Source organism: Hyla sarda, chromosome 4 (genome assembly GCF_029499605.1).
Source record: "Hyla sarda isolate aHylSar1 chromosome 4, aHylSar1.hap1, whole genome shotgun sequence".
NCBI lineage: Eukaryota > Metazoa > Chordata > Amphibia > Anura > Hylidae > Hyla > Hyla sarda.
Genome location: NC_079192.1, coordinates 237,387,061 through 237,408,739, shown reverse-complemented (window position 1 = coordinate 237,408,739; position 21,679 = coordinate 237,387,061). Strand labels below are relative to the sequence as shown.

The window sequence follows — 21,679 nt, the reverse complement described above, 5'->3', positions numbered from 1 at the left end:
TGAAGTTTCGTCCCCAGCAGAAAGCCGTGGCAGACACGCCCCCTCCATGTAGGGGTCGACCCTTTGTTTGGCAGAGTAACCCCCCCTCCCCCCCTCTTCCCCATAGGTATATGCAGAGTAACCCCCCCTCTTCCCCATAGGTATATGCAGAGTACCCCCCCTCTTCCCCATAGGTATATGCAGAGTAACCCCCCCTCTTCCCCATAGGTATATGCAGAGTAACCCCCCCCCTCTTCCCCATAGGTATATGCAGAGTAAACCCCCCTCCCCCATAGGTATATGCAGAGTTGAGGGGGGGGGGGAAAGGATGCTCACCTGATATCCCATGCAGCGATCTCCTCAGCAACAGGAGCCCGCGTCAGCTCTCCTCCACAGTACAGGATGAGTGACGTCATCGGCGCCTGTACTGCGTGCTGTGTGGAGGTGGAGCTCACACAGAGGGGATGCCTTCTCCTGTATGTGCGTGTATCGCGCATACAGGAGAAGGCGCATACAGGAGAAGGCACCGCGTCTGCTGATTGTCCTGCCCACCCCCCTTGGTACGCCACTGCATGGAGGGGGCGTGTCGGCCGCCGCGGCCCCATCCAAAAGATCCCGGGGGGCCCCAGGGCTCAGACCCCCCACACCCCAAGTTATGTTGCACTACAGATGTCTTTTAAGTACGCAGCCCATTTTGACCTTAATGACGCAGCCGTTTTTTTGGCAAATCTGACCTCTGTCACTTTAATCATTAATACTCTGGGATGCTTTAACATATTAATTTGATTCCAAAATAGTTTTTTTTGTGACATATTCTACTTTATGTTAGTGGTAAATTTTCATCGATACTTGCATCATTTTTTGTGAAAAATTCAAAAATGTTATGAAAAATTTGAAAATGGAGCATTTTTCTAACTTTGAAGCTCTCTGCTTGTAAGGAAAGTGGACATTCCAAATAAATGATATGTTGATTCACATATACAATATGTCTACTTTATGTTTGCATCATAAAGTTGACATGTTTTTACTTTTTGAAGACATTAGAGGGCTTCAAACTTTAGCAGCAATTTTCCAATTTTTCACAAAAATTTCAAAATCAGAATTTTTCAGGGAACAGTTCAGTTCCGAAGTGAATTTGAGGGTCTTTATGTTAGAAATACTCTATAATGGACCCCATTATGAAAACTGTGCCCCTTTAAAGGTTTGTTAACCCTTTAGGTGTTTCACAAGAATAGCAGCAACGTGGAGGAGAAAATTATAAATCTTCATTTTTTACACTAAAATGTTCTTGTTTTTTTTTTTTTTTTTTTACAAGGGGTAATAAGTAAAAATGTCCCCCAAACTTTGTAACCCCATTTCTCTCGAGTAAGGAAATACCTCATATGTGGCTGTAAAGTGCTCTGTGGGTGCACTAGAGGGCTCAGAAGCGAAGGAGCAACAATGGGATTTTGGAGAGCGAATTTTGCTGAAATGGTTTTTGGGGGGCATGTCTCATTTAGGAAGCCCCCATGGTGCCAGAACAGCAAAAAAAAAAAAAAAAAAAAAAACACATGGCACACTATTTGGAAAACTACACCCTTCAAGGAATGTAACAAGGGGTACAGTGAGCCTTTACACCCCACATGTGTTTGACGAATTTTCGCTAAAGTTGGGCATGAATTTTTATTTAATTTTTTTCACTAAAATGCTGGTGCTAACCCATTTTTTCATTTTTACAAGGGGTATTAGGAGAAAAAGACCCCCATGTGTGGATGTAAAGTGCTCTGCAGGGCGAACTACAATGCTCAGAGGAGGAGGAGCGCCATTGGGCTTTTGGAGAAAGAATTTAGTTGGAATAGAAGTCGGGGGCCATGTACGTTTACAAAGTCCCTGTGCTACCAGAACAGTGGACCCCCCCCCCCCCCCCCCACATGGGACACGCCCAACTTTAACGATACCCCTTTTTACGTTCCGTTTATGTCAGAACTGCTGTAACTATCAGCCACCCCTGTGCAAATCACCAATTTAGGCCTCAAATGTACATGGTGCACTCTCACTCCTGAACTCTGTTGTGCGCCCACAGAGAACTTTACGTCCACATTTCGGGCATTTCCGTACTCAGGAGAAATTGCGTTACAAATGTGGGGGGGTCTTTTTTATCCTTTTACCTCTTGTAAAAATGAAAAGTATGGGGCAACACCAGCATGTTAGTGTAAAAAATAAAACTTTTTTACACTAACATACTGTTGAAGCCCCTCGGTTTACCTTTTCAAGGGAAAAAGGAGAAAAAGCCCCCCAAAATTTGTAACGCAATTTCTCCTGAATACGGAAATACCCCATATGTGGCACTAAACTGTTGCCTTGAAATACGACAGGACTCCTAACTGAGAGAGCGCTATGCGCATTTGAGGCCTTAATTGGTGATTTGTATAGGGGTGGACCCAGCAAGCATAGCGCTTGCCTCCGCCGCCAAAATACCCTATGGCAGTGTTCCCCAAAAAGGGTGTCTCCAGCTGTTGCAAAACTCCCAGCATGCCTGGACAGTCAATGGCTTTCTGGCAACACTGGGAGGCTGGAGGCTCCGTTTTGGAGACACTGCCGTATTAGACATTTTCATTTTTATTGAGAGGGGTTGGCAGTGTAAGGGGGTGTATATGTAGTGTTTCACCCTTTATTTTGTGTAGTGTGTTGTTTTAGGGTACTTTCACACGGGTGGGGGTTCACAGCAAGTATGTGTGTCCAACAGCTGGAGGCACACTGGTAGGGAAACACTAAGTTAGGTAACAGACTACCGCAGTGTTTCCGCACCAGTGTACCTCCAGCTGTTGCAAAAGTACACATCACGTCATGCATGGTCTGTCAGTACATGCTGGGAGTTGTAGTTTTGCAACAGCTGGAGGCACACGGGTTGGGAAACACTGAGTTAGGAAACAGACAGTTTTTCCCAACCAGTGTGCCTCCAGTTGTTGCAAAACGACAACTCCCAGAATGCCCGGACACCCGAAGGACATGCTGGTAATTGTAGTTTTGCAACATCTTGCCCTTCAGATGTTGATGAACAACAAAGCTCAGCATGCCTGGACAGTCTTGGAATGGTGGGAGTTGTATTTTTGCAACATCTATACAGTGGTCTCCAAACTGTAGCCCTCCAGATGTTGCAAAACTACAATTCCCAGCATGCTGGGATGTTGCAAAACTACAATTCCCAGCATGGTGAGAGCTGTAGTTGTGAAACTACAAGGCAGCAGTGAAGATCACTTACCAGATCTTCACTGCTGCCTCTGTCTCCACCACCAATGCCGCCGGTCCCCCTTCTTCAATGGACTGCAACCGTCGCCGCCATCTTCCCCCCGCTCTGCCCGGACTTCCAGGGGTGGGCAGAGTGGGGGATCTCACCTTTAACCCCCCCTGCCCTGCGATTGGCTGGTCAATCCTGACCGGCAAATCACAGGGGATAGGAGGAGGTGGCACTCCTATCCACCTCCTCCTATCACCACCTCACTCCTATCCTTTAGGATGATCAGACAGCCCCGATCATCCCTATTTTCCGGGCGATCAGGATATCCGCAGTCATCCCGTTCAAATCACCACATCCGGAGAAGCGGTGATCAAGGAACGCATTGCTGTAAATGTATGTACAATCCAGAACAGTCTAGGGGATTATTTCAGTTAGGGAAGTGAACACCTTGGGGGAGATTTATCAAAACCTGTCCATGGAAAAGTTGCTGAGTCGCTTCTTTCATTTTTCAAAGGGCTTTTAAAAAATGAAAGAAGCGATCTGATTGGTTGTTATGGGCAACTCAACAACTTTTCCACTGGACAGGTTTTGATAAATCTCCCCCCTTGTGATTTGGCAGGTAAAGATATAGTAGACATGAATCTGTCATTGAACCAATATATATTATAGGTACATGCACTGTCATAGCTCACTAAGTTTAGATAATGCAGTAGGGTTTCCTTTCATAATAGTAAACCACACACCATAATATCATGATGAGTTGTGCAGAGGTCCGAAACAGTATGGCACACTGTACATGTTAGTTATTTATAGAACATTAACACAACATTTAAAAATTGTCATCAATGTTGCCAAAACAGCATCTGACCCTTTGAGCCTGGATACAAGAGTTCTTGAGGTGCCCTGAGGTACCTGGCACCAAAACCGTAGCAGCACATGCTTTAAAGGAAATCCGTCATCTCTGTATCATGCTCAGAGCTGCAGACATGGGAAGATAGCTGATAGGTAGAGGAAACAAATGGTTCCTGTCTCTTAGGTGTGGATTTTCGCAAAGTTATAAAATCATATTTTATTCCAAGCCCAAGTGTCTTAGAGGCCAGGCTAAGCTGCCCATGCTTGTCTCTGCCCTGTAAGATTGATGTTTGGCTTTCACATCAACCTTGCAGGACAGGGAGGAGTGAGGAAGAGGATGTTCATGCTGCAACTCAGCACCACCATTCGACTCGAACTTAAAAGGAAAACAAGATTTTCATATCTTTGCAAACAACCATAAGCTAAGTGACTGGTCTTAGCTGCAGGGAAAACACCAGGTCGCTACTGCAAGAGGGATCCCAATAATTGGCAGCTGACTAAGCAGGCCAGAATGCCCAGGGGCGCGCAGGAACCCTAAAAAAGAGACAGTACACGTTTGCGTCAGTGCAGGAGAGCCAGTATGGTGTCTGCAGGGGAGAGGATAAGCCTTGTGTGCAGTTCGGCCAAAGTACATAGCAGGATGTATTGCACACTGACTGTTACATACTCCACATACTCTGATCAGTCATAACATCAAAACCATTGTAATGAGAATGTAGTGTGAATAACATTGATTGTCTAATTACAAAAATACCTACTAAAAGTGGTCCAAAGAAACGCAACTGCCTCTGAGAAGTAAATGCTAACCTTATCAGGCCAAATCAGGTCCAATGCTAATTATAATAAAAATAAAATAAAAAACTGTGTCAGAACACAAAGTTCATCACTTGATGTATATGGGGCTCCATAGTCACAGATTGAACAGAGTGTTTATGTTGACCCCAGTCCACTGCATACAATAGGCACATGTGCATCAGAAATGGATCACCTAACAGTAGAAGAAAATGACCTGGATATCATGTGGATGGCCAAATGTGCATGTGTTGCTTCTATGGGGGAAGAGATACACTGTGGGAAATGGTAAGCCAGCTGAGAAAGAGTAATACCTTGCCAATTCACATGGATTTTGCATCACTTGACCAAACATGTTGCACACAAAGTATGCAGAATAATGTTCTCTGCCATCCAAGTTGTTCAGGAAAGGTTTGAGGGACATAACAAAGAGCTCAAAGTGTTCACGTGTACTCCATATTCCCCAGATCTCAATCTCATTTAGCACATGTGAGTTGTGATTGAAAAACAGGAAAGTCTGATCCATGGAGACTCTACCCTACAACTTAGGGCCTGATCTCGTGCAGGCGGGGAAATATAAATGATGGCTGCATAATTCATTCATTGGTCTCAAGTCTCCTATTAAACAGGTCAACATGTGGATGACTAATGAAGAGTTTTTGATCTGTCAAAATGATCACATGACGAGAGTGCACCAATAATTGCACTGTGTAATAGGGAACATAAAGGCCTTAAATGATCTGCTGCTAACATCTTGGTGTCATATACCACAGGACCCTTTCACAGGAGGGGTTTAAAGGTCAAAGCGGTTCTGGCAGCACAAAGGGGTCTAACATGAAATTTTTCAGGTGGTTTTAATGTTTTGTCTGATTAGTGTGGCAGAACCCTGAAATTTTTCTAGAAAATGAAGTATTTCTCACAGAAAAAGATTGCAGTAACACGTTTTGGTATACACATGTTTATTATCTTTGTGTGTATTGGAACTAAACCAAAAAAGGGAGGAAAAAAAGCAAATTGGACATAATGTCACACCAAACTCCAAAAATGGGCTGGACAAAATTATTGGCACCCTTTCAAAATTATGGAAAAATAAGATTGTTTCAAGCATTTGATGCTCCTTTTAACTCACCTTGGGCAAGTAACAGGTGTGGGCAATATAAAAATCACCCCTGAAAGCACATAAAAAAAGAGAGATGTTCACTTAGTCTTTGCATTGTATGTCTGTTTTTGCCACACTAAGCATGGACAACAGAAAGAGGACTTGAGAACCAATATTGTAGAAAAATATCAACAATCTCAAGGTTACAAGTCCATCTCCAGAGATCTAGATTTGCCTTTGTCCACAGTGTGCGACATTAACAAGAAACTTGCAACCCGTGGAACTGAAGCTAATCTTCCTGGGCGTGGACGGAAGAGAAAAATTGATGAAAGGTGTCAATGCAGGATAGTTCGGATGGTGGATAAGCAGCCCCAGACAAGTTCCAAAGATATTCAAGCTGTCCTGCAGGCTTAGGGAGCATCAGTGTTAGCACAAACTATCCTTCGACATTTAAATGAAATGAAACGCTATGGCAGGAGACCCAGGAGGATCCCATTGCTTACACAGAGACATAAAAAAGGAAGACTACATTTTGCCAAAATGAAATTGAGTAAGCCAAAATCCTTCTGGGAAAACATTTTATGGACAGATGAGACCAAGATAGAGCTTTTTGGTAAAGCACATCATTCTACTGTTTACCGAAAACGGAATGAGGCCTTACAAAGAAAAGAACACAGTACCTACAGTGAAATATGGTGGAGGTTCAATTATGTTTTGGGGTTGTTTTGCTGACTCTGGCACTGGGTGCCTTGAATGTGTGCAAGGCATCATGAAATCTGAAGATTACCAATGGGTTTTTGGTCGCACTGTACAGCCCATTGTCAGAAAGCTGGGTTTGCGTCCGAGATCTTGGTTCTTCCAGCAGGACAATGACCCCAAGCATATGTCAAAAAGCCCCCAGAAATGGATGGCAACAAAGCGCTGGAGAGTTCTGAAGTGGCCAGCAATGAGTCCAGATCTAAATCCCATTGAACACCTGTGGAGAGATCTTAAAATTGCCCTTCCAATAAGAGAGACCTGGAGCAGTTTGCAAAGGAAGAATGGTCTAACGTTCTGGATGAGAGGTGTAAGAAGCTTATTGATGGTTATAGGAAGCGACTGATTTCAGTTATTTTTTCCAAAGGGTGTGCAACCAAATATTAAGCTAAGGGTGCCAATAATTTTGTCCAGTCCATATTTGGAGTTTGGTGTGACATTATGTCCAATTTGCATTTTCCCTCCCTTTTTTGGTTTAGTTCCAATACACACAAAAGGAAATAAACATGTGTATAGCAAAACATGTGTTACTGCAATCCTTTTCTGTGAGAAATACTTCATATTCTATAAAAATGTCAGGGGTGCCAACATTTACGGCCATGACTGTAGATTATTAGGTAGGGCCACATGGCAGTTTGTGGTTGCAATTAGGACAGCACTACACAATGATTTTTGGTTTCACAACCAGAAATTACCATGTAACCCTAGCCTTATGGTAGTAAATTTACCAAAATAAAACAGACAAGCATATTTCATAAAAACAAAATAAAATTTATTCAACAGCTAATTTTGGAAATGTTAAAACATTACAATATTTCATTTCAGTGCAAACTACCTTGGAGTATAATATTTTTACTTAGTTTTATATATAATATTTTAAAAAGTCACCAGTTGTGATTATCAAAACAGCTAACAACTACCTAATTAAGGTGCGGAAACATGTTAATAGTTTCTTGGAAACATACCCTGTTAGGAGACCTAAAACATAATAAATATACAGAAGTTACCAAAATTGTTCTTAAGCAAGTTGAATGTTTCTTTAAAAAAATCCTGAACTAAAAATCATTTAAAATGTATATCACAGAATATTTACAGAATAGGTGAAAACTGACTCTGTTCAGCAGTGAGTTCCAACTGAAGCAAATGTGGACATTTCACGACGTATAGTACTGAAAGGGGAAAGTTCTAGCTCTGTGGTATATTCATTGTCATTATCATCGCTGGTGGCAGTTGAGGACTTCTGAATGCATTCATCACAACAGCAACAACAGCATTCCATGAAAGCTCGACTAAATGGCTTGCAAAGGCAAAACAGAAGGACAGGGGTGACACATGATTTAAAGAACAAAAGAAACTGACTGATCAGATGAAGAAGATCCAAGGTCTGCCTGGAGACACCAGTGGACATATAAGCTGTTACAATGTTACAGATATTTTCAGGGATTATACAAAAACCATACAAAATTGTAAGGGCAACTACAGTGCAGTTCATTTGGCTCTCAAGTTGAATCTGACGTTTGTTACCTCTCGTACAGGCTTTCTCGGCTCTTCTGATTTTTCTTGCTGTCACCAAAGAACATGTGATTGTGAAGAGAGTTGGCAAGCAAAAGTAACAGCCAAAGTACCACCATAGTCTAGCGCCATCATAGGTAAGGGCTAAAACATAGATGGTATCAGGGAGATCTGTGGAAATCTTGACAACACAGCGTTCCCTGAGTGTGTTGGCATTCAGTGCTGACTCATCCTTGGTTAACTGGCGCAGGACAACCTCAGGCAATGCTAAAAGAAGAGCACCCACCCATATAACAGCTAGCTTGGCAGTTGTAGATGTGCAATTCTCAATCATTTCATAATACATCTGTACATTAGTGGCAGCACGGAAACGGTCAATGCAAAGGGCACACAATGTAAATGTAGTAACTCCAAGCGAGGCCACCTGAAAAACAAGCAGAGATAAATGTCAACTTACATCCAGTGTTTAAATAAAGTTAAAATAGGACTAAGGCATTTCATATGATTGTAAGGAGAGAGAGCTATACGAACTGGCATATGGGGTTCAAGTTCAATCACTATGTAGGCTTGATTGTGATTAAATTTGGCATTAAACTTAAAAAACAATAACAAAGATTTTTCGTACATTATTTTTTTTTTATAAATATTCCTACTATGCACATATAGACAAAATAATTATAATATGTGAAGTCAGAAATATCAAGAAATGTCCAGTAATCTAAAGTTTGGCTAAATGAAAGATATTCAAAACATAGGTCTCTATCATTCGTCCCAGAGGGGATTTAGAGCTGATGTAGATATTTTGACTTTACTGAAGCCAATACATAAAAAATAAAATAAAATCAGAAACATCTACCGTATGTTTACTGTGCAAGTCAAGCTTTGAAAAGGTGATAGAATAAAGAGAATAGATGTGGGTATTAACACATTAACACAAACAGAGAAGTGACAATTTTAGTGTTATTTCTCTATACAGTTGTTGAAATGCCCATTTATATTTTTGTTTCTTAAACTGTAATAAGGAAGGACCAGTAATGATACAATAAAAAAGGAAAACAAAATCAAAGAAATATAAATAAACATTTATCCAGGAATGTTCTACCAATGCTTCCTCTTTTGTAATATCCATATAAAGGTATTCCAGCATTTTAAACATTGTTTCTGGGGGCTTGTAAAAATTAAACCTAAGTCATGCTTACCTACCCTGGTCCCCCCAGCTTCTGATTGAGCTTCTTTGTGTCCCTTGTTGGTCTCTGCTCATTCCTACTTCTAAGACATGTTATTTTAACAAGACCTACCTGCTCAGCCAATTGCTGCTGTAGCAGGTCATATTGAAAACTCTTGCTTGGATGTTGCAATGAGCAGTGGGGCACCAGAAGGAGCCTAAATGGGAGCTGTAGGGGACCAGTCAAACTTACTTGAGATTAAAGTAGTTGTCTCAACAGGGTATCCCTCTCCATATGCCTAGTACATGAACCCCCATTGTGAGCCAGAGAGGAGAGCTCTTACCAGTCTTAAAGGGGTATTCCAGGCAAATCCTTTTTTTATATATATGAACTGGCTCCGGAAAGTTAAAAAGATTTGTAAATTACTTCTATTAAAAAATCTTAATCCTTCCAATAGTTATTAGCTTCTGAAGTTTTCTGTCTAACTGCTCAATGATGATGTCACGTCCCGGGAGCTGTGCATGATGGGAGAATATCCCCATAGGAACTGCACAGCTCCCGGGACGTTAATCATCAGAGAGCAGTTAGACAGAAAACAACAACTCAACTTCAGAAGCTAATAACTATTGGAAGGATTAAGATTTTTTTAATAGAAGTCATTTACAAATCTGTGCATGAGAAGATAAAGAAAAGTCGGCACTCACCGGGTTTCCAATTCAGCAGATTTTATTGCACGTTACTCACAGCCGTAGTACAATTCTCGGGGAGACGACGGATGGTACAAGGGGGGTACCACAGAGAGGCGACACCTGTGTTTCGCACTTAGTAGTGCTTCAACGGGCCAATGGCCCCCCTTGTACCATCCGTCGTCTCCCCGAGAATTGTACTACGGCTGTGAGTAACGTGCAATAAAATCTGCTGAATTGGAAACCCGGTGAGTGCCGACTTTTCTTTATCTTCTCATGCACTGATGGTATATTCTACGTGAGTCCGAGCACCACCGTATCCCCACTCTGCTACAGCGACTTAGTGTCCACCCGCTTTCAGGTTCAGAAGTTAGCAGTGCCGAACTACTCATCTATACGCTACATCATTTACAAATCTGTTTAACTTTCCGGAGCCAGTTGATATATAAAAAAAAGTTTTGGCCTGGAATACCCCTTTAAGTCTAATTCTGACCAATTTGAGCCATCCATGTATTACATAGACAACCATTCACTTGAATGTCCAGCAGCTACTGTAGGAGAAATCTGTGAATGTCCACAGCTATTTTACCGAACTCAGATGTTGGCCAGTGGCTTTGGGAGCAGTAACTACATTAATCACCTCTATTAGGTTACCAATGTTAAGGCAACCAAATTAATGTAAGAGAATATAAGTTCATAATGACTTGATGCAACATGTTGCACTTTTCTCTGATTAATAATTTTCCTTTCAGTAAAATCACTGATAAATAATATAACCTAAGGAAGTAGACATAGAAATGCACAAGACATAAGACAAAGGTAGCACAGCTTATATTGTATGTACCGGTACAAGAGGAATAACTGAAACGTATGGTGCTTTTGGTCCCTCCACACTTTTCCTGGCATTGTGCTTCCTGTCCTAATTAATGTTCATAATCAATTAACGCTGTAAATATTAAAATGGTAATGAATGCGCTGCAAATTATTCTGCTACTATTGTGTGAGAAGATGAGCTTGTATTTCCAAAGCGCAAACAATGTTATCAGCTCTCTGTGAAGATGCGTAAAGTTTGGAGGAAGGGCCACAGTAAATATAGCACATATTACAATTGAGCGTGACTGTTAATGAAAATATATGGAATATGGAAATGTATTCACATGTAGCTTTCTCACAATAAAGGACCATATAAGCCGGAATTATTAGGGGAATAGGGAAGGGAAGCTGGGCAGAAGTCAAACCTGGGGAGCAGCAGAATGCAGAAGCTCACCACATTGGTAGTGTAAGCAAAGAGGCTTATATAGGAAAATATTTTTATTTTTGCCGACTCTGCTTGTAGAGAAAGAAATTCCTGATAGAGCCTATCAAGAAACAGCTGCCTAAATTTTATTTCTTTGCCTTACAATATCTTCAACGTGCAATGCATTTTCCTTACCATCGTAACAAATATCCATGTTTAACTTCCACATGTAAGAAAGACCCAGTCATAGTGAGCATTTCACTGGTAAAAAGTCTGACGTGAATCACTGTATCACATTTGGGGTACAAAGAGTAATCAAAGGGTGTGGTAATACTGGAGTGCGTGCAATGGTTGACTGTCTAGTGCAGGGGTGGGCAATTATTTTTTCCATGGGGCCACATTAGAAACTAAAAAATTGTGAAGGGCCGGGTAGTTTTCCCCCAGATTAGGAGCATAGTTGTCCCCCAGATTAGCCTACTTGTCCCCCAGATTCGGATAATAGTTTTCCCCCAGATTAGCATAGTTGTCCCCCAGATTAGGCAGCAGTTGTCCCCCAGATTAGGCAGCAGAGTTGTCCCCCAGATTAGGCAGCAGTTGTCCCCCAGATTAGGCAGCAGTTGTCCCCCAGATTAGGCAGCAGTTGTCCCCCAGATTAGGCAGCATAGTTGTCCCCCAGATTAGGCAGCATAGTTGTCCCCCTGATTAGGCAGAAGTTGTCCCCCAGATTAGGAGCATAGTTGTCCCCCAGATTAGGAGCATAGTTGTCCCCCAGATTAGGAGCATAGTTGTCCCCTAGATTAGGCAGCATAGTTGTCCCCCAGATTAGGAGCATAGTTGTCCCCCAGATTAGGGAGCATAGTTGTCCCCCAGATTAGGCAGCATAGTTGTCCCCCAGATTAGGAGCATAGTTGTCCCCCAGATTAGGAGCATAGTTGTCCCCCAGATTAGGAGCATAGTTGTCCCCCAGATTAGGCAGCATAGTTGTCCCCCAGATTAGGAGCATAGTTGTCCCCCAGATTAGGAGCATAGCTGTCCCCCAGATTAGGCAGCATAGTTGTCCCCCAGATTAGGCAGCATAGTTGTCCCCCAGATTAGGAGCATAGTTGTCCCCCAGATTAGGAGCATAGTTGTCCCCCAGATTAGGCAGCATAGTTGTCCCCCAGATTAGGCAGCATAGTTGTCCCCCAGATTAGGCAGCATAGTTGTCCCCCAGATAAGGCAGCTCAAAAGATGGTCCATTTGGAACGGATTACCATCGTATGTTGAGGGACCACTGTATTTCAGAAAATACTTTAGCTTACAAAGCCAGTAAGTAACAGCTGCTATCTGCAGATGGGACTCACAACTAATGCCGGACATACATCGCTACTCAGTACCGTGCAGGAGCAAGGAACATTAATCCCTGCTCCATTACTGTACCCTGGTGGCTACATTATCCTGCGTGGTGTGCAGGGTATGCAGAGCACCACACAATGTAAAGTAGAAGCCCTATGCTGCTCTAGGAGCTCAGACTAGAAAAGGAAGTTGAAGCCCAAGTGTCAGCACAGGAATGAAGGGAAGGTGAGTACTGTTTTTATTTAAGGGGATGTGGTCCCCTACCAACCAACCAACCAGGGGGTACTACATACCTACCAGGAAGCACTAGCTACCAGGAAGCACTACTTACCTACCAGAGAGCACTACCTACCAGGGACACTCTCTACCAGGGGCATTGACTACCTACCAGGGGGCACTATGTACCTACTAGGGGGCACAACCTACCCACAAGGGGGTATTACCTACCAGGAGACCCTAATGACCAAATAGGGGGCACTATCTACCAGGGGGCACTACCTACCGGGGGGCAATTACCTATCTACCAGGAGGCATAATCTATCAATTTATCAGGGGCATTATCTATCCAGGGCCGCCATCAAGGGGGTACAACCGATACCCCTGTAAAAGGCCCGGACCCCCAGGAGGCCCGTCTGGTTCCAGCTATTTTTTTTTCAATGTCAGTGAGTAATTGCCACTCACTGACTGCTGGGGCCGACACATTGTACACTGACTGATTGACTGACTGTACTCTGTACAGTCAGTCAATCAGTCACAGCACGTACCTCCGGGCTGGCAGCCGTTGTCTCTTTAAAACAGCAGCAGTGGTAGCCGGGAGGTACGTCCGCTGCTGCGCTCTGCACACTGATACCAGCCCCGATGTCACCTGACCGCAGTACGTCCGCTGCTGTGCTCTGCACGCTGATACCGACCCTGATGTCACGTGACCAGCGGTGTGTAGCAGCAGTCTGACTGCCAGCTACAGAGCGGAGCAGCGCAAAGGACGAGCCTGCCCTGAGGAGGCCGGCACAGAGCAGAGGTTAATATGTGTAAAAAAAAAGAAAAAAAGGAGAAATATATGTATGGAGCTGGAGCAGAACTATGTGGTGGGGCCTGCAGTCTGGGGGGCAAGGACTGAGGCCTACAACTATATGGGGGGGAATAGTTTGCAGCAGAGATGGGCCTACAACAACCATATGGGCACAAGTTGCCCCCATTTATGTAGGCCTTTTTAAGCTAATAGTTGCCCCCCCATATCAGAGGGGCCTACAACAACTATATGGGGGCAACGTAAACATGGGGGCCTACCCAAACTATATGGGGCCCTCCATAAAGTTTGGGTAGGCCCCTCTTATTATAGCTGCCCCCATAAAGTTTGGGTATGCCCCTCTTCTAATAGCTGCCACCGACCGACTAAAATATAGCTTATACTGTTAAAAGGGGTACTCCACTGGAAAACATTTTTTTTTTATCAACATATGCCAGAAGGTTAAACAGATTTGCAAATTACTTCTATTAAAATATCTTAATCATTCCAGTACTTATCAGCTGCTGTATGGTCCATGGGAAGTTCTTTTCTTTTTGAATTTCCTTTTTGTCTGACCAGAGTGCTCTCTGCTGACATCTCTGTCCATGTCAGGAACTGTCCAGAGCAGGATAGGTTTTCTATAGGGATTTGCTCCTACTCTGGACAGTTCCTAAAATGGACAGAGGTGTCAGTAGAGAGCACTGTGGTCAGGCAGAAAATTCAAAAAGAAAACAACTTCCTGTGGATCATACAGCAGCTGATCAGTACTGGGAGGATTAAGATTTTTCAATAGAAGTAATTTACAAATCTGTTTAACTTTCTGGCACCAGTTGATTTAAATAAAAAACATTTCCAGTGGAGTACCCCTTTATGGACTAAGGGTGTACCTGTACGCCCTGGTCCCGCTCCCCCAGTTTGAATGGCGCTCACGAGCTGAGCACACTTCACACCCAGTGGGTCCCGACTGCTACAAGCAGTCGGGACCCCCGGTTAATGCCGGGCATCCCTAAAGGGCTGGTGCATGGCATTAACCCTTTAGATGCCGTGATCAAAGTTGTGTCTAAAAGCGGAAGTTAACAGTGCTTGTACGTTTTTTTTTCCAGTGTGCTAGGGTAAGATAGGGCAGATAAGAAAAGGTTATGTAGTTAGTGTTTGTGTAGGGTCCTGCCTTAAAAGAGTCTACCTTGTTGTGGTGGCAGGCTTCATATTCTTTGGTTAACAAATAATTCCTCACTGAAATTACTGATGACGGTCGGTCTGACTAATTTTTTACTGTCTTTGTAGTTCTAAAACATTTTTTAAGTAGGGGGTGGTTCCTGGGGTGGGGGGGGCATCTAGGGGGTGGAGTTGGCATGGACCCTAGGAGGTGGGGCATGCCACGGGGGGCCAGGCCTTGAGCTGTGTAAGGGGCCCCAAAATTTCTGATGGCAGCCCTGTATCTGTCTACCTAGCAGGAGGCATTACCTATCTAAAAGGGTGCATTACCTATCAACCTAACAGGTGACATTACCTATTTACCTACCAGGAGACATTACCTACCTATCAACTGTGGGGCATTACCTACTCGGAGGCCATTACCTACCCACTTCCATGGGGCATTACCTACCCACCAGGGGGAATTTCCTAATTCCCTATCTACCATTGGAATTTCCTACATATCCACTGGGGGCATCTACATAAATTGAGGGGGGGGGGGGTGATTATATACTTAACTTCTGGCATCTACCTAATGGGGGCAAATTACCTACCCACCACTACACAATCCCCCTACCCTTGAAGAAAAATGTTCCCTTACTCCCTCATACTATGCAAGTCATCAAGGGAGGCATTATTTAGGGCGCCGAAGATAGGAAAATGTTGGGAAATATTGGGTGCATTGTCCTCCTCTTACATTAACAGGTTAGGAGCATGCACCTTCACCTGTGTAGACAAAAAAAAATCCTTGCACTGGTCCTGCATATTTGATATTGCTTCGTGAAGATTTGTTCTAAGTATTAAAATATAATGTTTATGATCCTACACGGTGAACAATGTAAACGTACAAAAATACCAAATGCTAAAATTGCATATTTTTGGTTACTTTATAAAAAATGTAAAAAAATTATAAAAAATAAAAAATTTACAAGTAATCAGAAAGCCCAATGTAAACAAAAAAGATACCATTTAAAACTACAGATCATGACACAAAAAATAGCCCTCATAAAGCCCCACATATGGCTTTTAATAGGAGAAGAGAATAAACTGCAAATATGAAAAATCTCTCCTTCTTTAAAGAGGTTATCCACCATAAGGGGATTTTAGTATGTACCTGTCAGACAGTAATGGACATGCTTAGGAAGGATCTATGCATGTCTTGGGGCTTAATGGCTATGTTGTGAGATTACCATAACACTGTGGCTAGCTTTTTGTGAAATGGTATTTCCTGTTTGATTTTTTTATTTATTTTTTTACTACACATCCCATAATTCCATTTTCCTCCCTCCCACACTTCCGCCACCCCACCCATTGAAACATAAATGAGCTGCATCCATTCAAAAGACCTGTGGTTTTCAATCAGGGTGCCTACAGCTGTTGCATTAGTTGCAGATTGATCTCTCTCCCACCAAGCGATCGCTCCACCCATTGAAGCAGACAGGCTCCCTGTCATCAGCTGACTAGTGAGTCAGGTATCGAACGCATTGCAACCTAGGAAAAATCTGAGACAACAGTCATTTTGTATGCTGTTAAAAATAAATATTGGGGAGAAAATCCCATAAGAATTGTGAGGAAACCCTCACACACAGGTACGGACACTATATTATGAACTACAGTTACTTTACAGCCCCTGTAGCATAGTCAAATAAAAAAATTCCTGGAATACCCCTTTAAAGAGTACCTGTCATCAAACCATATTTTCTAAACTAACTCAGATTATATTCCCTAACTACTCCCTACTTCCCTTAAAAATGTCTCGAGCTTTAAAAAGCTCTGTATCATACCTTTCCCCCTGCTCACATTGGGGGAAATTTATCAAAACCTGTCCAGAGGAAAAGTTGCTGAGTTTCCCATAGCAACCAATCAGATCGCTTCTTTCATTTTTGAAAAGATCTCTGAAAAATGAAAGAAGTGATCTGATTGGTTGCTATGGGCAACTCAGCAACTTTTCCTGTGGACAGGTTTTGATAAATCTCCCCTATTGTATGAGTTCCTGGCAGGAGAAAGTGGGTGTTCCCCAGCAGGCGTGATGTCACTGAAGCCTGAGAGAGCTGTGCCTCACCATGCCTGGCACGCACTTCCTGAGTTTGGTCTCCTGCCAGGCTAACAGACTAACAGAACAGAGCCATCTAGTGGCTGTTTTCTCAATCACATTAAAAACATATAAAGGTTGAGAATTTTAACAGCAAGTAAATAGCAAAGTGTCTTATAATTATATAAGGAACAATATATTAAAAGTTTAGTTTGGTGACAGGTACTCTTTAAGAGGTTAAAGAGAACTTGTGGTTCCCAGTACAAAAAAGTTGTTTTATTTGTAAAAAAAAAAAAAAAAAAAAAAAAATCCTGATTCCAACATTGTTTTTTTTTTGTTTTTTTTTGTTCCTACACCTAACTGTTCCCAACATATATGGATTTTACTATTTTGTTGACTCTTTGTACTTTTCCCTGCATAATTAGATGGGCGGAAACTTTATTTCTAATATGGCGTGAATGCTAAGCTCAGGGGTTGTGAGACTGGACAATTGGACAATTAATCATATTCCAGGAGTTGAAAACAGTTGCCATATCTGCCATAATGTCAAGACATATAGACATACAGTAGTAACAGTGAGCATACAGTAGACATAGACATACAGAAGTAACAAGATCTATCGGCTTGAAAACCATAGATAACATAGTTTGTACCTGGCAACCAGGAGAAGTTACTACACATAAAATCTTTACTTTCGGAGACATACAATATTACTAAGAAATAATCTTCCAACCTGATTATTCTAACTCGTAGGTTTGTTTCCTAGCCAATAGATGATGGCTGAGTAACAAGTTGGATTATAAGTTGCATTATAAGAGAATGCAGGACTAGTTTTTTGTGGCTGTACAAATAACCTTTTCTTGTAGGAACATTTGAACAAATAGCATGAGACAAAAAACTGGTGTGGATAGAAATCCCAGCGTAGTTGGCTTGAAATTCTTTGTGATGACATGTCTATAAATATATATATATATATATATATATATATATATATATATATATATATATATATAATTTGATCAGCAACTCAGCTGAACTGGTAAACACTGCAATACATCATAATGTCTAAACATATTTAGTTAATGTCAGCTACAAAGCTGACACCAAATACATCAATGTAAGACTGAACAGAAAATAAATGCAATCTTCAGTCTTTTTATGTTATGACAAAAATAAAATAAGACACCCCAAGTATAGAACTGGAAATTGAATTTTTTGGTGGTAAACCTCTTGAGGACACAAAGTTTTTTTTTGTTTTTTTTGTGCCACCAATTGAAAAAACAAAAACAAACTCCATTTCATTACTTTTTGGGACTTTCATTTCTATGCGCTGCATTTTTTGGTAAAAATGACACATATGTTAATACAATTTTTGTTTAGATGGGACTTGTTGATCACCTTTTATTAAAAAAAAATGTGGGTATATGAAGTGACGAAAATACACAATTTTGGTATTTTTTAACATTTACAAAATTGACCGTGCAGTTTAATTAATGTAAAATTTTATTAGTTTGGACATTTATGCACACAGCGATGCCACAAACATTTATATTTATTTTTGTTTATATAATTTTATTTAACCTCTTATAGACCCAGGGCGTACCTGTACGCCCCGAGTACACTCCCTTTCTATAACGCGGGGCCACGCCCATCATAACATCTAATAACGGCCGGGACCTGTGGCTAATAGCACATGGCACTTTAGATGCGGCGATCAACTTTGAACACTGTGTCTAAAGGGTTGATAGTGCACGGCACTGCGATCAATGCCGCACGCTATTAGCCATGGGTCCCGGCTGAAGTGAAAGTAAACTACCTCCGGCTAGCTCAGTGGGCTGTTTGGGACTGCCGTGCCAAAATCGTGGCGTCTAGAACAGCTGGAGGACACAAGGAGGGCCTACCTCCCTCCTGTGGGTCTGATCGCCAAATGACTGCTCAGTGCCTGAGATCCAGGCATGAGTAGTCAAGCATCAGAATCATTGATCAATGTTATCCTATGGGATAACAATGATAAATGTAAAAGTGTGTGCAGTGTGCATATTTGGGGCTATAACATTGCAAAAAAATAGTGAAAAAAAAAGTTAATGAAGATCATTTAACCCCTCCCCTAATAAAAGTTTTAATCACCGGCCTTTTCCCATTTAAAAAAAACACTGTGTAAATAAAAATAAACATATGTGGTATCACCGGAAATGTCCGAATTATACAACTATTTCATTAATTAAACTGCACAGTCAATGGCGTATGCACCGTCACTTTTTATATAATGAAAAAAGGAATAGAAAGCGATCAAAAAGTCCAATCAATACAAATTTCAGATCACGGTGCAAAAAATTAGCCCTCATACTGCCGCATACGCAGAAAAAAAAAGTTATAGGGGTCAGAAGATGACAATTTTAAACATATTCATTTTCGTTCATGTAGTTATGATTTTTTTCCTGAAGTATGAAAAAATCAAACCTATATAAGTATGGTATAGTTTTAGTCATATGGACCTACAGAATAAAGGGAAGGTGTCATTTTTACCGAAAAATGTACTGTGTAGAAACGGAAGCCCCCAAAAGTTACAAAATGGCAATTTTTCTTCAATTTGGTCACACGATTTTTTTTTCCGTTTCACTGTAGATTTTTGGGTTAAATGACTGATTCCATTACAAAGTAGAATTGCTGGTGCAAAAAATAAGCCATCTAAGACCCATTCACACTGATGATAATGTTCACAGCGCAGAATTCTACTCACGGAATTCCGCTCACGGAATTCCACAGTATGAACATACCCTTAGAGGGAGACTGACAGCAGGTTAGAAGAATGTGGCAATGTAAAAGTAGCCATAAGCCAAGACTATGATAACTGATTGTTTGACACATACAGAGCTTTTTGAAAAAAAAAAAACATTTTTGCAGCAGTTTTTCATTCAGCTTTTTTTAAAGGACAACTGCAGTGGAAAACACTTATCCCCTATCCACAGGATAGGGGATAAGTGTTTGATCGGGGGGGGGGAGGGGGGTCCGACCGCTGGAACCCCCCGCAATCTCCTAAATGGGGCCTCAGCATTAGCGCTCAGTGTGAGGGCTAATGCACGTATCGTCGACCTGAGAGGTTGACAGTTATGCCCCGTCCCGTCCCCACACAGTTCTATGGGAGAGGGGGGAGGCAAGAATGCTATACCCCCCCCCCCCATAAAGTGAAATTGAGGTGGCATGCTGGCCGATGCGTCATGCTGCGGCTGGCACGCCTCCTGCACGGGAGAGCTGCAGCAGATTTGTGGCCCCGTGCAGGAGATCGCGGGGGATCCCAGCGTTTTGACCCCCCGCAATCAAAAAATGATCACCTATCCTGTGGATAGGGGATAAGTGTTTCCCACTGCAGATGTCCTTTAAGCTTAAAGGGGGTTTGGCTTCTAAAGGAATAGAAAATATAAAGGAAGAACTTATACTTCTTCCCACTGGATCCACTTTCACATTTACCTAAAAAACAACTGCAACAAAAAGTACAGATACATTTTCTCCAAAATGGTGCCACTGTTTTCCTGTTTTCACTTAGTCCTTAAATTATATAGTTCATCATGTCCTGACCTTCAGGAAGGACAACAAACACAGAAAAGACATTTTATGTAATTGGTAAGAGAGAATTTTCCTGGACATTTTCTTGCCACAGGTAAAATGCTTTAAGACATCTATAATGCTGATGCTTCCACCTCAGAGCTTTTCTCTGGCAGATTATTTTCCTAATGAATTATAATGAATATGCTGAGGAAAGCTTCTTATCCCTAAGGTTTATAATTATTTCCATAAACCACCGGTTCAGAATTAGCTTTTAACACAAAAGTAATGCCCTAGTCCTCTTAGGAATTGTACACCCACCAAGGCAGGATTCACACAGATTTTCCGGTAGTGTTTACATTTTATGGATAGGGTCACACACAACGTATCTGCAGTGTAATTCGTGCTGCGCAAAATCCACTACACAGCAGGAAAAAAAGCTGCGTGTTCATCTGTTAGTCGACACACAGGGCATCACAGTGACAGCCCTGTGAGTTCAGTGACGTTTGGAGGCGGGCCGCACGTCACAGTTACAACAACGCACAGTCCCGCCTCCAAAGTGCACTGAACACATAGGGCTGCCGCAGGGTAGGTAGCCCTGTGTGTCAGCTCACAGAAGAATGTGCAGTGTATTTTCCACTGTGCAGCGGATTTTGTGCATCAAGAAATATGCTGCATGAGTGAGTGACCCTAACAGCATTTTTGTTGGGTTAAAAATGCTGCAGGGAGTCACTATTAAATCTCTAGAAAATTATTGCGTTGTCTATGTCACGCTTCTCTGCCACCACACCTTACCTTTCATGATGTGCAGGGGGGGCAGTTCTTTGACTGGCTTTTTCAGTATGAAATACTGAAAATTTTCTAATGAAAGCAATTGCAAAACCTAATGGTTATACATGCTTTACAACATATCAAAAGTTTTCAAATCTGACGGTGCACTCTGCTCTCTGTGCGTAATAATAAAAGGAGCGAGGCCAACAGAGGAATATGGAGAAAACAGGGAAGCAAGCTGGCTTCCCGCCCTGGGGCGCATAGAAATTAAACAATTTACAAGCATAACTCTGAACCTAACCAACGGATTTCAGTCAGTAACCCCTTATTTTACAGCTCTTAACATGCACTATAGTCCAGTATGGGTATAGTGCAGGTGAACTAGCTGTCAGATTCTATTAAATTCCATCCTGACATCGGCCTGTCTAGTATGTTGACTGAACTCAGCTTATCTTAAAGGGGTTATTTAGGAATTGAAAAACAGAGCTTATTTTCTATTAAA

General features: G+C 42.0%; 1 protein-coding gene across 1 annotated transcript in view; it reads right to left on the bottom strand.

Moving 5' to 3' along the window:
* Nucleotides 1–7,459: 7,459 nt before the first annotated feature.
* The window catches only part of GPR37 (G protein-coupled receptor 37), a 44,401-nt gene continuing 30,181 nt past the window's right edge, over nt 7,460–21,679 (bottom strand). The window contains exon 2 of the mRNA XM_056573773.1: nt 7,460–8,631. Within this exon, the coding sequence (XP_056429748.1) occupies nt 7,813–8,631 (819 nt within the window). The 3' untranslated portion in view covers nt 7,460–7,812. The remainder of the gene's footprint in view (nt 8,632–21,679) is intronic.